At 42.3% G+C, this 16,261-nt stretch overlaps 1 protein-coding gene across 13 annotated transcripts in view; it reads right to left on the reverse strand.

Moving 5' to 3' along the window:
* Nucleotides 1-16,261, reverse strand: part of ROBO2 (roundabout guidance receptor 2) — a 746,476-nt gene that overhangs the window by 234,252 nt on the left and 495,963 nt on the right. For all 13 annotated transcript variants that reach the window (XM_085623038.1, XM_085623035.1, XM_085623037.1 and 10 more), the window contains exon 5: nucleotides 13,779-13,917. In XM_085623038.1, the coding sequence (XP_085479164.1) occupies nucleotides 13,779-13,917 (139 nt within the window). The remainder of the gene's footprint in view (nucleotides 1-13,778; nucleotides 13,918-16,261) is intronic.

A 16,261-nucleotide genomic window follows, 5' to 3' on the forward strand; every position in this document is an offset into this window, starting at 1 on the left:
ATGTAAGAGGACATAAAAGAAAACCTGAGTAGTACTTCTTCCCTAACTCATAAATGCTTTTGTAAATCATCTCCGAAACCTTTAAAACATACCTCTTTTAAGAAAAAAAAATTGTGATGGAAAAACCTTGTGAATAGTGCGCTTTAGAATCCATGGACAGATTCTTCTATTTAAACAGGATTAACTGACGGATTTTCAACTAACTTAGTCCCTCCAAGTCATGTGGATGGCATTTGAATTATTATATCGCTGTAACTATGATTTTAATGATGATTGGGTTTCTGGTTAGTATGGGAGTGCATGCTGAGTTTGATTTAATAAATATTGTACAGACCTCATGTACTAGTTGCCACTACTTACCTAAATAATCTACCTTTGTATTCAGCTTGTTCGTCTCTTTGAAGGCCCTACTCTATAGAATTTATTGCACTGATTTAATGATTTCATAAATTATGTACCCCCCTCAAGTCACGGTATTTATAAGGCGCTGTTTCAATGTAGTAGTTATCATACCATTGCAAAGTTTCTGACAGTTAATAATATGCCTGGGAAACACTGGAATAGCACTGTTTTTAGGTTTCTTCAAAATGGTATAATCGGCTCATTTGGCCAAATGTTCTCAGGTAGTTACTTCCTAAGGGTGCCTGGTATGGCTGAAAAGATAGGCAGTTAGCAGATAATTCCCAAACTGTGAAAAATGAAAAAAACAATAACCATATATAATGACTTCTGCAACATTGTTAACCCCTTCGCTGCGGCGCGAATTCCGCCGCAGCGCGGGGAGGGTTTGGGGGGGTTGACGGCGCCGCTGTGCTCATGACGGAGCCACGCCGTCATGAGTCACGGGTGAGCTGTGCTCATGACGGCGTGGTTCCGTCATGACTCCACCCACTGCGCTAATCACCCGCACAGGCGGGGAATTAGCGCGCGTGGAAGGAGCGGCCGCCAACGGCCGCAGCATGACGGAACCACTCCGTCATGAGCACAGCGCACCCGTGGCTCATGACGGAGTGGTTCCGTCATGAGCGGGGAAGGGGTTAACCACATATAATAATATTTACTTTCTTATGATAAACAAAGGCGATTCCATACCCAAATGGACAAAGGCTCATGCATACCACATTCATTCACGTTCAGTTTCCGTAGAACATGCTATTACAAAAATATGGATGTTTCTTCTACACTGTCTGCAGAAAAAACTAATTTCTGTTTGATGATAAACTTAGGATACCAGCAGCAATGATGTCATGATAAAATGTATGAAAAAGTTGCATTTGATCAGTATATTCAAAACATTAATTGCTACTGCCTCCCCCGCTTCATAGTTAGCAACCCATTTTTCAAAGCACATTGTACAACTAGATCTTGGTATTTGAAGCACATCTATGTGGTTGCTTAATTAATTTTCAGTTCATGTTAAAATGTATTCTTCTATAGTGTGAGCTAAGATGAGCACTACTACACAGTTATTAACTCATTTTTCATTGAAAGGTCAGTCATGGCTAGGAATTGCAGTCATAAGCTGAGGACATCGTTAAATGCTGTCCTTAGGATGAAAATATGTAATCTTGTAACATGTCTCCATGGCAATGCAACAGGAAGCTAGGAAACAACCAATATTTTTATTGGAAATTCATCTCCTTATAGGACACCCGGTGTTAATGAGGACTGACAAGATTTATCAGTTCATTTATATATAAACATCAAAAGCATCATAATACCGATTACTCCCCTCCCTGAATTGAATGAGTTGGCTTGAAAAACAGTTTGATGTGAGAAGAAATAAATGTTAATAAACTACATTGGACAGTTATGCATAGTTATGGTTTCAGAATCAGGAACAACTGTATGGAAGGGATAATTCCCATGTAATTTGTTTGAATAAATGCATTTGTGCATGTTTTAGTTGTGTCTTTTTCTCCACAAAATCGGTCCCTGGTTTGAACAAGGCATTTTAGAAAAGGCAGCCTAATTTTGAGAGGAAGATTTATTTTATGAAGCTGCAATGCTTGATTTTCAGACGAATTTCTTTGTGGGAGAGTTCCAGGGCAGTGAATATTGATGCTGTCTGACTTTTCATTTTAATATTTTGCATTTCTAAATCAATCAATCAAATCAATCTACTACCTCTAATGGAGTCAAAAGCTAGTAGTTCAGGAAAAATGTGTCAGTCAAAGTTTTTCAAATGTTATACTATGCAGTACCATAATGCAAAATTAAGAACAAGTAATCCAATGACCATTCTAAACAGGGATTTTTGATGTAGATCCTTCTTAACAGATGCGTTTTTGGAACAAAGGACGCTTTAAGTCTCATTCACAAATGTTTCTTCCAGGGAGAGATGTGACTTATTCCTGGACATAGAACAGTAAGTCAAGAGTGAGACAACAGTAGTTTAGTTTAGTTTGGGGCAAATACCCCATGAAATAGTACATCAAGCACAATACAAATCAGCACAAGGAATACATTATATATAAAATTCTTATAAAAAAACATAATGCAAAAATAAATTTTATAAACGAGCAATAAAACCGTAGCTAAAAACAAGTATATGTAAAAATTAATTACTGCCCCGCTATAATGTGTATATAACCAAAGGCATAATGAGTGCCACTGGATTTTAATGATGGGATAAATGGCTCAAATATACTCTACAGGGCCTACAAAGCAATTACAATCCATTACATCAGGAACACACCTGCCGGGGCACCCACTCTCAATTACGCAAGACCAGAAGGAACCTCCAGCCTGTAACAGTGGTAACATAACAAAAGATCCAGAAGTAGGACAACGGCTGGCATTTTTATCCGAATGCACTGAGATATTAGTTCATTCCAAAACCAAGAAAGACATAGGCTCCATCACCGATCAAAGCCCCCCACTTAGTAACTTAGAGCCCTCAATTCACTCACAAAGGGCGCAGCAACCTCCAGGATGGTTGGTGACTTCAGTCCCACAAAAAGCCTTCCCATCTGCGACAGAAAGTGGAGACCCACGGAGATCATCGCCAGTGTGTGAATCGATTAGACCAGTGATCAATAATCACTTTCCCCTAGCTCAGCCTAACAATGAAGGTCACACTAAAAGGTGCCTAGGAGAGGATCAATCGACCAAGCTGGCCCTCTTCCCACACTATCCGTCGGAAGGGAGGCACGACATACTGAATCGATCCAACATACTAAGGTTACTTCAGGCTATGCCTATTCAGTCAAAGCTAACCTCGGATGACATACTGAGTGCGGAATTTAAAAACACCCCAGAGGGCCACAATGGGAGAGAAGCCACTTTTCTAACATTAAAAACAACTTCACAGGCAGAAGAAATACTAGACTGTAAGGACATCCTCGAGGGATGGGGCATTGGAATTTCAAAAATACAAGCATCAAAGTACCCAGCTCTGTTAAGAAAGCCACATGATCCATCTAACCCAAAAGCCCACCCCTATAGTATACTAAGGGGAACTGGGCCCTTCCTCCACCAGTCACAGATAGATAATATAAATATATCTTGCTTTCACTCTTCATCAAGGGGCATGACCAGGAAAATAGTAACAGGACAATCAGGGGGTGCACATCAATCTGACCGGAAACGAGTTCCCCACATTTGGCCGAGCAAAGCCTTGGCCTACTCCTAAGCAGTGAGAAGTGGGCATTAGTGCCACAACAACTGATAACTTTTCGGTCATGGAATGTAGCTGGACTCTCAGGACTTCTAAGCTCAAATACAGCAAAATAATTGCTATTGGCATCTGATGTTCTCTGTTTCCAAGAAACTTGGTCACAAACACCTTTAACAATTGCGGGCTTCCAAGGGATGCACCACGCTGCTAAGAAAATAAACATCTTTGGGAGGCCCACCGGAGGCCTGTCAACATACCTCAACTTGAATATGAAAATAAAAACACACTTAATTTCAATTCAAGATGAGATGCTTCAAGCGCTCGTACTGGAGAGCACCAAGTCTTCAGCGCCCTGCCTTAAAATCCTCCCGATTAACGCCTACTGAAAAGCTTTGGCTCAGATCGAGCAAGACGACTCCGCCAGCTGTGCGACAATTTGGATCAAATCATTTGTGATCATGTTAACCATGACACAAGGATTATTTAACACCACCTGCTCACCTCTAAATCCCCTAAGCACCCAAATAAATAACATTTAAAGGAAACATGGCCTACAATCTCTACAGATTTTAGCAAACAGCCAAGAATCTTCATCTCAACCCTTGAAGACTTTCAGGGGAATAAGTACCATCGACTACGTTTTTGCTTTGGCGAAACTTACAAATCACCTGGTGAGCTTTAAAGTGCATTCCTCTAATGACAGTGACCATCTTCAACTTCGCATAAACTTTAACATTAATCACCCAAAATGCATAGGCCACAAGGTGCTGAGTACTTCCTGCAATGATGAAAGACTACATCTAACTCGGAGCCATGTCAACCTACGGAACCTAGCATCTTGGAAAGCTGCTACAGGACAGTCCTTGCAAGCCCAAAGTGGCGAATACCTATTATCTCACTGGACTTCCATCACTAGGGGCATCCATGAATTACTTCATCCCCAGACAGGTCCTAGGCTACATCAGTTAAAACCTATTATTAAAAATCAAACTATCTTGGCGAGCTCACGGCACATTCGCAAGCTGACAATGGCACGTAAGAACACTTGGAATGAACAAGTCAAAGCCGACCTTACCTTTACTGCACAATAGGGAAAGCTTGCCTGACTAAAATATTGGCAGTAAGGATGCTGGCATTACCAATCAAAGATTTTAATCCTAACTGGCCGCTGCTCTCTAAAGTTGTCAAGTGTAGGCTCTGCGGCTACAAATTGGAAACTCTTTTACATCTACTGTGCAGCTGCCCGACGTTGCCCGACTGCTGCCAAACCTTATTAAAGCCACTCTTCTTAATTCACGGTGTAAGAACATGTAACCCTGAAATGAACTGGATTTTTAGCACTATGGTCCCCCTAGAATTGGCAAGAATAGGCACATTTTTTAAAGCTGTGCAGGACTTCCTTAAAAACTCTCAACAAAGCACTGAGATGATCATGAACCGTTCACTTTTAGATCAGGGACATTGATGCATAGTAGAGTTTGACCACGCTGTAATTAAGTTCTCTTTTTAGTTGAAACTTTTATCCCATCTTATGGTGGATTTTTAACTTATTTTTATTTGTTATTTCCATAATAGATAAGGGAAAGGGAAGAAGGTAGAGAGAAAGCCTGAACATCAAGAGTTTTTTTAGGGCACAACAAGCTATCTACACAATATGGTCTTGTAAGGAATCATTATTCTCTTCTGCCTTTGAACAATCATGTTTCTTCTTTTTAAATGTTTTCTTTAGTCATGGTTTTAAGTAATCTACACAATAAACTTCGTATTGACTGACTGACTGGCTACTCTACAGGGAATGTTGGAATTGCAGGGTGCATGCATTACTTCGAAATGTGAGACCCGCCCATTTCCTTATAAACCAGACAGACAATAAATATAACAGTAAGTTACAGATACTTACAGAAAGCTATTCGTTTATCATATGATTCGATTTTAAAAGTGGCCACCCTTTGTGTACAAAAATGAATATCCTTTCAAAGTTTGGACATTAATTTAAACTGAAACTGGATAAATCGTCAGATACTCAAATTTACAATGAAAGTAAGAAGAGCAAAAGGTGAATACGAGAATTTCAGAGACTGCTGAATAATTCCTTTTCTACTGCTATCCACCACAACCTTTTTCCTACTTGCAACTACCATCACTGCCCAGTCCTAATGACAAGCTTCACATCAGCCCAACCACACACCCAATTTAGAACTCCACCTTTTATGCAGGATCCCTGCATGGCTCCTCCCCTTTCAGCCTTCATCTGCACCACATACTCTAGAACATGGGTACTCACAAACTTTCTCTCGGGGGCCAAATTTACAGTGTGGTTTGTGGCTGAGGGCCGCACCGGTGGGGGCGGGGCAGTGGGGTGGAGGCGGGGCTAGAGCAAAAAAAAAACTATGACCATGAGGTTGAACACAGGCCCCTGCAGCGGACGCCTTCGTCCACTGAGCCACCAGACCCGGCATTCACACATATCTATCTATCTATCTATCTATCTATCTATCTATCTATCTATCTATCTATCTATCTATCTATCTATCTATCTATCTATCTATCTATCTATGTCTCTGTCTCTGTCTCTGTCTCTGTCTCACTCCCTCCCTCTGTCTCTGTCTCTGTCTCTGTCTCACTCCCTCCCTCTGTCTCTGTCTCTGTCTCACTCCCTCCCTCTGTCTCTGTCTCTGTCTCTGTCTCACTCCCTCCCTCTGTCTCTGTCTCTGTCTCTGTCTCACTCCCTCCCTCTGTCTCTGTCTCTGTCTCACTCCCTCCCTCTGTCTCTGTCTCTGTCTCACTCCCTCCCTCTGTCTCTGTCTCTGTCTCTGTCTCACTCCCTCCCTCTGTCTCACTCCCTCCCTCTGTCTCACTCCCTCCCTCTGTCTCACTCCCTCCCTCTGTCTCACTCCCTCTCCCTCCCTCTGTCTCACTCCCTCCCTCTGTCTCACTCCCTCCCTCTGTCTCACTCCCTCCCTCTGTCTCACTCCCTCCCTCCCCCTCTGTCTCACTCCCTCCCTCTGTCTCACTCCCTCCCCCTCTGTCTCACTCCCTCCCCCTCTGTCTCACTCCCTCCCCCTCTGTCTCACTCACTCCCTCTGCCTCACTCACCCCCTCTGTCTCACTCCCTCCCCCTCTGTCTCACTCACTCCCCCTCTGTCTCACTCCCTCCCCCTCTGTCTCACTCACTCCCCCTCTGTCTCACTCCCTCCCCCTCTGTCTCACTCCCTCCCCCTCTGTCTCACTCCCTCCCCCTCTGTCTCACTCCCTCCCTCTGTCTCACTCCCTCCCTCTGTCTCACTCCCTCCCCCTCTGTCTCACTCCCTCCCCCTCTGTCTCACTCCCTCCCCCTCTCTCACTCACTCCCCCTCTGTCTCACTCACTCCCCCTCTGTCTCACTCACTCCCTCTGTCTCACTCACTCCCTCTGTCTCACTCACTCCCCCTCTGTCTCACTCACTCCCTCTGTCTCACTCACTCCCTCTGTCTCACTCACTCCCTCTGTCTCACTCACTCCCTCTGTCTCACTCACTCCCTCTGTCTCACTCACTCCCCCTCTGTCTCACTCCCTCCCCCTCTGTCTCACTCCCTCCCCCTCTGTCTCACTCCCTCCCCCTCTGTCTCACTCCCTCCCCCTCTGTCTCCCTGTCTGTCTCCCTCTCCCTCTGCGCACTCTGTCTTCCTCCCCCTGTCACCTCACCTGCTGCTCTCACTCTCTGCTGCCCTCCGTCACCTCACCCTGCTGTCCTCCTCACCCTTTGACACCTCACCCGCGCTGAGACAGCTTCCGAGAACACACACAGCCCCCGCCGCACCCAAGTACTTAACAAGTGTTTTAAAAACCATTCACTTGTTAATGAGGCTTTATTGTATTTCACCTCTTCTTAGCGCCCCTGCATCAGGGGCGCTAAGAAGAGGTGAAATTCAACAAAGCCTCATTTACAAGTTAATGGTCTTTAAAAGAAATCGCCCGGGCCCCAGAAGCTCCACGCTGCTGCAACCGGCGATGTAAAAAACACACAGGTATGATGTCTGTAAGGTCCGCGGGCCGCCACGGAAGGCTTGCCGGGCCGCCGCCGGCCCGCGGGCCGTACTATGAGTACCCGTGCTCTAGAACCTTTAACAGTTTTCTATTGCTTCATAGCTAGGCTTGTGCAATACAGGACACACTTCTATTCTTGCTCTCAAATGGTCATAAAATCAGAGTATACTAGTATAATTGTAAAGATTATGTGTGAAGATCTAAAAGTGGTAGGTTTTCTCCAGAAAATGATTCATGTAATTAATTTTATGTGAAGTATTCATTATTCATATGTTGTACACCTGACAGCAGTATCATGGGAAAATGATACCAAACAAGAAAGGTTTCATGGATAAGTCAACATGGATCGCATAGCAAAATGGTCGTAAATTACAACACCTTTTTAAAATTATTTAGCTGCTCATACTGTTTACAATGTTGAAAAAAGTTGTCTTTCATTTTCACTGCTATATTGAGAGATATGATCAAATTCTACATACAATACAAATTATACATTTTTCAACTGCTATGGGAATCACCTATGTTAAAGGTAGTACACTCTAGAACTGGTGCGGTAGCCTATTCTAATTTACACTCAGACTATTCATCTCGTCAGAATATGTCTGCAAGTGAAATTTGCACTTCAAGGTTGCAATTTTATTAAGGATGTCATTACAGAGAAAAGCCAGATGTTTGAGGCTTGAGTGCACACACAAGCAGTGCATACTGACGATTGTGGATTGATTTCAAGGTAACTGAAGAGATGAGCTAACCCAGACTCGCATTCTGCTGGAGAGCAGCCAGTTCAGAATTCTACTGGGTAAAGGATTCAAATACTTATTATAATGTGTCATAAATTTCAACTTGTAATTGAACATCTCTTCAATAACCCAGAGGAGAAAAAATCATACTCTGTAATTACAAGCTGTGCAGCTGCCCTCTTATGTTTGGCTCAGAATTTTAAGAACACAAGGCACTGCACAAACTCTATTCCTATTTAATTAACATTGAAGCCAAGGATATGTCATATACCTCTTTCAAACACACAAGCGTGTGCGTGCGCACACACGCACACTTACTTGAAAAATACACTTCACATAGTATTTACAATTCTTATTTTAAATCATATCTCATCTGTTTAAGGATCACTACAAATCTGTGGTAAAATATGTAGCATACTACAAATGAGCATGTTAAACACTGGTAGTACAAAAGCTATTTTAGTCACACCGCAGACCTGAAATTGAAGACTGAAAGGGTTGCGGCATTTTGTACCTTTATGTTCTAAGTAAGGATCCCTTGGTTTAAATATATTTTGCAGTTGCTGTGGTCACTCGACAGAACCCTTTAAATTTTAAGTGCACAACTCAGCATCCAGCTGTTAAAAGTATCTTGGCATTTTTTCACATGGCTATTTTTATCTACAAAAATAATGTAGTTACTGACTGTTCAAATTTGATTTTGGTCTAGAATTCAAAGGCATAAGAATGCTTAATATTCTGGCAAATGCCACTCACACATAGGTCAGGTCTTTCTTTAGTTAAAAAAGTCAAATTTTATCAATATATACCTTTTGGAATTTGATTTTTTGTTTCTTTCATTGGTGGGTATTCATTTTTTGCTTGTGATTTCCTCACTGTTGGCACAGTGGGTATGGTATTGCAATAACAGCTTTGAATATAAATGTAGATTTAAAATCACAATGATAGAAGGCCCACAGAGAGGTGATGTGTGGAATAGATGTTTATTCAGACAGAGATAGACAGAGATAGGGTGCCTAAAAATGTGTTGAAGGTTGAGACACTAATTGCCCATGGAATGATAAAGGTATTGAGTTGTATTATGCAGAATACTTAAAATAAAAGTATACAAAATAAACATTGTTATGTGAATTATGAATCCATGGTGCTGATTCACAAACACTGCATGTTCGCAGATAATTAGGTAAATGCTGTTACCTCCGCTGCATTTCATATCCTTAGCCTGATCAAAAGGATCTTACGTTTCATTCAAGCGAACTTGCAAAAAACAGTAGTTACGTCTCTGGTATTGTCCAAGATCCATTACTGCAACAAGTTTTAGCTCAATGCCCACCAGTACAAACTCAATAATTCACTGCCCGCTTACTCCTGAAGATTCCAAAATACCAATCTGTCTCCAAGTCTATGAGGAAGCTTCATTGGCTCCCTGTCAGACAGAGGGTTCTTTTTAAAGCATTCTGTACTGCATACAAAGCACTGCACAATCAAGGTCCTGACTTCAAAAGGAAGAGCTTTACCTAGTATATGCCAGCTATTTCACTGTGTTCTGATCTGCCAATTGGTGGTAGTGCCTAGTTTTAAACGTGCTACCTGGGGAGGAAGAGGCTTTGTGTTGGGAGCAATAAAACCCTAGAATGCTCTCCTCTCTACATTAAAGCCATGGCAAATATTTTGGCTTTTAGAAGAGCTGGGAAAATATGGTCGTTTTCCTCAAATTAGTTTTTCTATATATTGTAGGGCTTACTACTGCTATTTTCAGTTAGCACCAAGACACCCCAGGGCATTAGAGTGATCTAGAAGAATATATAACATAACAATCACTTGCACTAGTGCAAAGCAGATGTGAGCTAGCAATGTGAATAAAGCTTTTTTTTTATATGTTTCAAGGGTTTTGCACATTTATGATAGAAAGGGGAATGATTATTAAACAAAACTCCTTTAGTGGCCCTTATGCTTAACTTCTACTACTCTTCCCTAATTCTGAAAATTCAAATAATATATGTTTCTAATGAAAACAAACCTTAACTGTGTTACAAAACAGGGCTGAAAATATGGAATGAGATGGAAAAAATAGCAAAATAGAAGGATAATCAATAGCTTCCTGAAATCTTTAGACATATTATAGAAAGTGCAAGAGCATTTAAATGGGTGTGTGCACTCCCTCTCTGCACCCTGTGGCACAATGGTATTACAGAAGAGCCGGCTGAGGTATGATGGGCCACTTATTTAATACCGAACACACACTCACAGAAAGTACTGCATGCAAAACCAAAAGGGCATGCCCACATTTGCATGTAGGCTTTGTTCCTGTACCCTATTAATGACTTGTGCAAAACTGCAAAGAAACCATTGGGAGACATACTGACTGTGCGTCGAATAGAGGTGGCACATTGTCAATATGATCCAAGGCACCATTTGGAAAGGGGGAAAACTGAGTCCCAAATAACCCCCAATATCACCCTGCAGTTGGGTGCAGTCACTCACATCACCTACCTGCAGGAGCATCTGTAGTCTGCTTTGAAACTGAGGCTGTGTTGCTTCATGCACATTGGAAGGCAGACAAGAAGCTTCAAAAAGCAGGTCCACCCTTCATTACTGCGCTGTTCCCTGTGCATGTGCAAGCTCATAATTGCACTTGGAAGGGCACACTCATTGTAACAGGCGCACTGTCCCGTTCCGCACCCAATGCACCCAGTTACAGGTGCAATGTGATAGAAACTGTAGCCGTGTGCTGTAAATGCAGTACAAGCCCTGGTCCACCTACTCCTGAGCATAAAAAGCAGGGTGTGCTTTAATTGACTACAGGTAATTCTGTCTTATACTCACGTTTTTCAAGGGCCAGTGCAGGCACAGAGATAACAGGGGTTCACTCAGGTGCCTATAGACATAGCAGTTGTTTAGATAACTATGTGTTGTATCAAGAACAGGATGCACAGCTGTAGAACAGGGTGTATACCTGGAGGAGCATCATTAATTCACGCATGGCATACTAGTACACCAGTTTTCATGCAACAGCACTGTCTAAAACATATCAATTTAACTGTGAGTTAATGTATCTGTGGTGGATTGCACAGCATGGAAACAAAGAGAGGCAATCATTGCTGTCTCTTTTTGCGTTGGCCTTACTGCAGAGCATGCATTATTACACTAGAGGCATTTCAAGTTAAGGAAAGTGCAATCACAGAAAACAGGAGCACCACTGGGCCCTGCATGAATGCACTCGTTCATAACACAGCCTCTGTGTTCAATAGAGCTACTGCTGTCCACCTCTGACTTCATCTATACACTAACATTTTGGGCAGTAGTGCATGAGCTGTGGGCTGCACGGATCAGATACAGAGGGGCTAGCAGCCACTACTCTAAGTGGTCTATTCACAATGGTATTTTGGATAACGTAAGTTAGTGCTTCTGTAGTACTCTTTTATTTACTCTTGTGAATTAACCATAAACCTCTAATTTTGGAATGTTCATATACATGGAGTTCAAATAGAAAAGACTGTGTTCTCTTTATGCATTTCCTAATAGGGAGATGGGCATTTCAGAGCAAATTCACAGAGGCATATAAGAGTACCTGAAAGAGTAGTTATATAGCTTGACTCCCTATACTTATAAATGCCTCCCATGGTTCCAAGCAGTGATGTCTGTCGCTTTTCCACTTATTCAAGAAGCCCCAGTTCTTTTGAGGTAGGAAATGTGCAGGAGTCAGCAGGGGAGTAGCTTCAGGGGGGTGTTACTCCCCTAAAAAATGTAATTCCTATTAAATAGTTGGGTGCAGGTGCTTACAGTCGAGTATGGTGAGATGTCTGTCGGATTTCACAATTAATTTTTCTATTCACACCGACAAATGCGCACACACTCTCTCGCCCTCTCTGTTCTGAAAGTCTTCAGAAATGTTGGCTACTTTACAAAATATTGTGTTTTTCTCACTTACTACCCCTACTAGTTCACAGTCATATCCCTGTCCACTGCCCCTTTAGTTCCTCTCATGCACCCTGCATGTCTTATAAAGTATTTTAACATTATAAGCCAGCGTGATTTTTGGAAAATCTGAAGCTCATGCCACACCCAGTCATACTGGGCAAGCTACGCTCCGGGTAGTCAGTGTGATTTATTTAAAAATAGGCACAGCTCGCTTCCGCACCTTTACATTGTGCTCATGAGACCGTTTCTAAACTCATCCCTCGCTAAAAATGTGTATCCTTGACTCGTTCTTTTTCTAGAGCAATACCAGTGGTGGCTGGTTGAATTTAAAAGTGGTGAGGCACCTCTCTTGTATGCTTTTAACATGCAGAAGCGTTTTATTATTGTACATCAGTTTATAGCAGTATATTGAGAGGCATTTATTAACACATGCCTCTCTATAAACTGAGGTACTAAAGGGTAATGTGCCTGCATGTTAAGAAATACAAAAGAGCACCTTTAAATATGTCAGTTTTGGATGTGGATAAAACAAACATTTTGCTGTCGTGAATATATTATTTTTGCTGGGGAAAGTAAAGTTCCACTTACCAAGCATCTCGCAAAACAAGTGTACATTGTGCAATGGTGAAGGGAGGCCTCGGCCTGGCTGCTCTACTAATGATGACCCCAGGCCGCTTGGCAGCTGCAGGGAGTGGGAGCTGAGGCTGCGAAGAAGTTTCGCTGCTCAAGCAGTCACCAGCACAGGTGAGAGGAGCAGCTTCACCTCAACATACCAACGCGTAAGTTCTTCATTCTTCAACCACTCCTTGATTCCCGGCCTCAACGAGCTACTAGACTTCTCCCCCAACATGGCTCCTGAGCACCACCCACTCCTACATTTAAACCATAGGCCAGTCATCTACTTCCATGGAGATCTGCTGACTTTGCCATGGGCCACAGAAATCATGCCCGAGGGCAGACTTATGCCCACCTCTTTTGGTGTCACTGCACCAGCTTCGGCCTTGAGGGCGAGTTAAACGTCACCTGGCACATGAGCAATAGCACCCACTTCATCTTACCTGATCCTCCTGCTAAGAAAAGACAATTTTGAGTGGCTAACTGCAAACACTCTGCAGCCGCTAGCGTTAAGTTGCTTGTTGTGCTCCTTCTCCCACCTCCAGTGTGAATGGCAGGTCAAAACCCCCCCGCCACCCCCATTTCTCCTTAACACCAGCCGCCCCAGAGCAATACAATACATATCTAAATGGTGTATATAATCATATGATCACTTGTTTGTGTAGAAGATTTTTAAGCTTCAGTGTTAACCCTTCCATAAACAAGAAAGTTGAGTTTCTCCAATAAAAAAACACTCTAGAGCAACACAAAGAACGCGCACAACACAACGTAGTTTTTTTAATGCAGCATAAATCACCAAGTTTAAAAACATATTTCGACAATTTAACAAAAGACAAATGTTAGGTGAAACTTCTTACCGTCCTCTTGGCAAATCAGTGTCATCCTTTCTCCATCGCACAGTTGGCTGAGGGTCCCCCTGGACTTGACACCTAAATTCCACTGCCTCCTCCTCAAGAACGACCTGGTTAATTGGTCTCCTGAGAAATGTGGGCCGTTCTGAAAAAAATAAGGACCATAAACCTATTGATCACATACAACTGTATGCTGTGCAGAGGACAAAAGAACTCAGAACCACAATGAATCAAACAGAGCCGGTGACTATTTTCGCCATATTTGTAATGGTGCACGTGCCATGTATATAGGGAACAGTTCGTAATATGTTTCAAGAAAAACACATTTCTATGATTCTACATTGTGTCCAGATGTTGAAGTGTGAGGCTTGCATTAAAGGGCCACACTGTGAGGTCAGGGGACCTGAGCTCAAAGCAATTAAAGAGCTGCAGCAGCAGCTATCAATGTAAACTGTGAGGGGGGATTATCTAAGCCATGCAAATAAGTGACCCCCGTTGCTTGTGCACCTATAGCATGTTGCAGATATAGGCACATAGGCCAAAGTTGTCTTTGGTGGATGCACCAACTTTCCACCACCTATGAGTTGGTGCAGTTATTTATTGCACGCCTGCAGGGTTTCCTTGAAACGAAAAACTTAGAAAACCAGAGACTCACATGAGACCTCCCCCACTCCAGAAGAGGACCCCACAGGTTCTGCTAGCAGTGAAGTACCCAGCAGTGGTTTAAAAAAACAGTTCATGATTCATTGCCTCTGTGCCTGCACTAAATCTCTGGGGTACATCAAGTGCTGGAGAGAGCTCTTTTTATGCAAGGCACTTCAGCTAATGCAAGGCCTGACCTGTGAGTTTTACTAACTGTCCCAGGTATTCTTAACCTGGAACTGGAGACAGGAATCTGCTTTATTATTAAAGTCACATATAACTCTAGCCTTGTGTAGGTTAGCAGGGCCAGACTGGAAACCCAAAGCCCCGGGAGGCTGGAATTGCTTGCTTGCTGCTTTTGTTACTGGGGGGGGGCGATATTGCAGCACTGCTGCAAAAATGGCCCCGTTAACAAAATTGGCTGCCACCATGGAAATAAACAGCCCCCACCCTTACAGCCTCCGGGGAAAACGCCTGATGCCCGGTACGGCCAGTCCAGCCCTGTTGGTTAGTGTTGAGTGTCAGTCACTCTTCATTGTGATGGGAGGATCTGTTCAACCAGTGCTACTTCTGAGTGCATGGTAGCACTATTGTCAAGGAAGAACCTCTTATAACAAGGAGACATTTCAAAAGAGTCAGAGAAGGTCATCTTTAATTAATCTGATACCAGTGGTACTCCTGGAAGCTATGTGGTAGGAGAAAAGATTACTGTAGTTATTTGTCAGTTGTTAGCAACTGATTGGATTAATTGTTGTCTTGAATTATCAATCATACAAAAAAACAGGGAAAGTCAGGACAGATGTGAAAAAAACAAATCCTAAATTTTCTCTGAAATTGAGTGAGTAATGCTGTCACCATGGAAAAACATAATAAGCATAAATGTACTTTTATGAAAAAAAACATTGAAATCGCACTGAAAAGTAAGACCAAAACATGTTTGAAACTATAGGGATGATGGTAATGTTATGTGCACCACAAACAAGCCACTACAAGCAACAGAAGAAACATATTCCCAATGTTTTTGCACAGTCCAATTGCTAATTACAGACCTGCAGTGTGATCAGACAGCCTACTGCTGCTAGTGCTAACATATTTTCTACAGGATTAACTGGATTTCAATCACCTGTATAATTTGTGTTCAATGCTAATCTCTCAGGAGACAGAAAGCATGCTCCAAGTTCATGCAACACAAAGCTGTCTGATAACACAAAGCTGCCTAATGCAACTTAAACGTCTTTGGAAAAAATGCCTTTCAGCATGTGAAAACATTGACGTTTTTGATGACTTATTGTTGAGTAACTCTGCTCTTATTATTATCATGGAAAATGTGTTTATAGTACTTTGGTGTCAATACAAGAGTGACAGGGAGATAAAAAGAAATCCAGAGGAAGAAGGAAAGCTTTTTGTAGGTGATGTATTCTTTCTTACTTAAAGTCCAAACTTAATGCTCATGCTGTGTTCTGTTTGGGGGTCTTTATGCACTTACATGAATTTATAGTGCTCATGTGTTTCTGTGAATGGGCACGTTATTTGTACCCCTGTGCAAGACACACTCATAAAATGAGCATGACACAGGCCTGACAGAATGGCCTCAAAATAGGCATTTGTGTTTTATTTAAAACACACATTTATTTTGGGGTCGTGGCAGATAGACACTCAATATTAGACAGCACAATGAAAAATGTAAACACGAATAGGGGAAAGTGCCACTTGTCCCTTCCATAATTTCTGAATATTTGCTGGGACTTGCTTAAACATTTTAAGAACAATAATTACCATAGCACATCTGGTTAGTTTAATCCAAGTATTTTAATATCTACGGAATGGTATTAAATACCTTTATTACA

This window comes from Triturus cristatus, chromosome 8 (assembly GCF_964204655.1).
Source record: "Triturus cristatus chromosome 8, aTriCri1.1, whole genome shotgun sequence".
NCBI classification, from domain to species: Eukaryota; Metazoa; Chordata; class Amphibia; order Caudata; family Salamandridae; genus Triturus; species Triturus cristatus.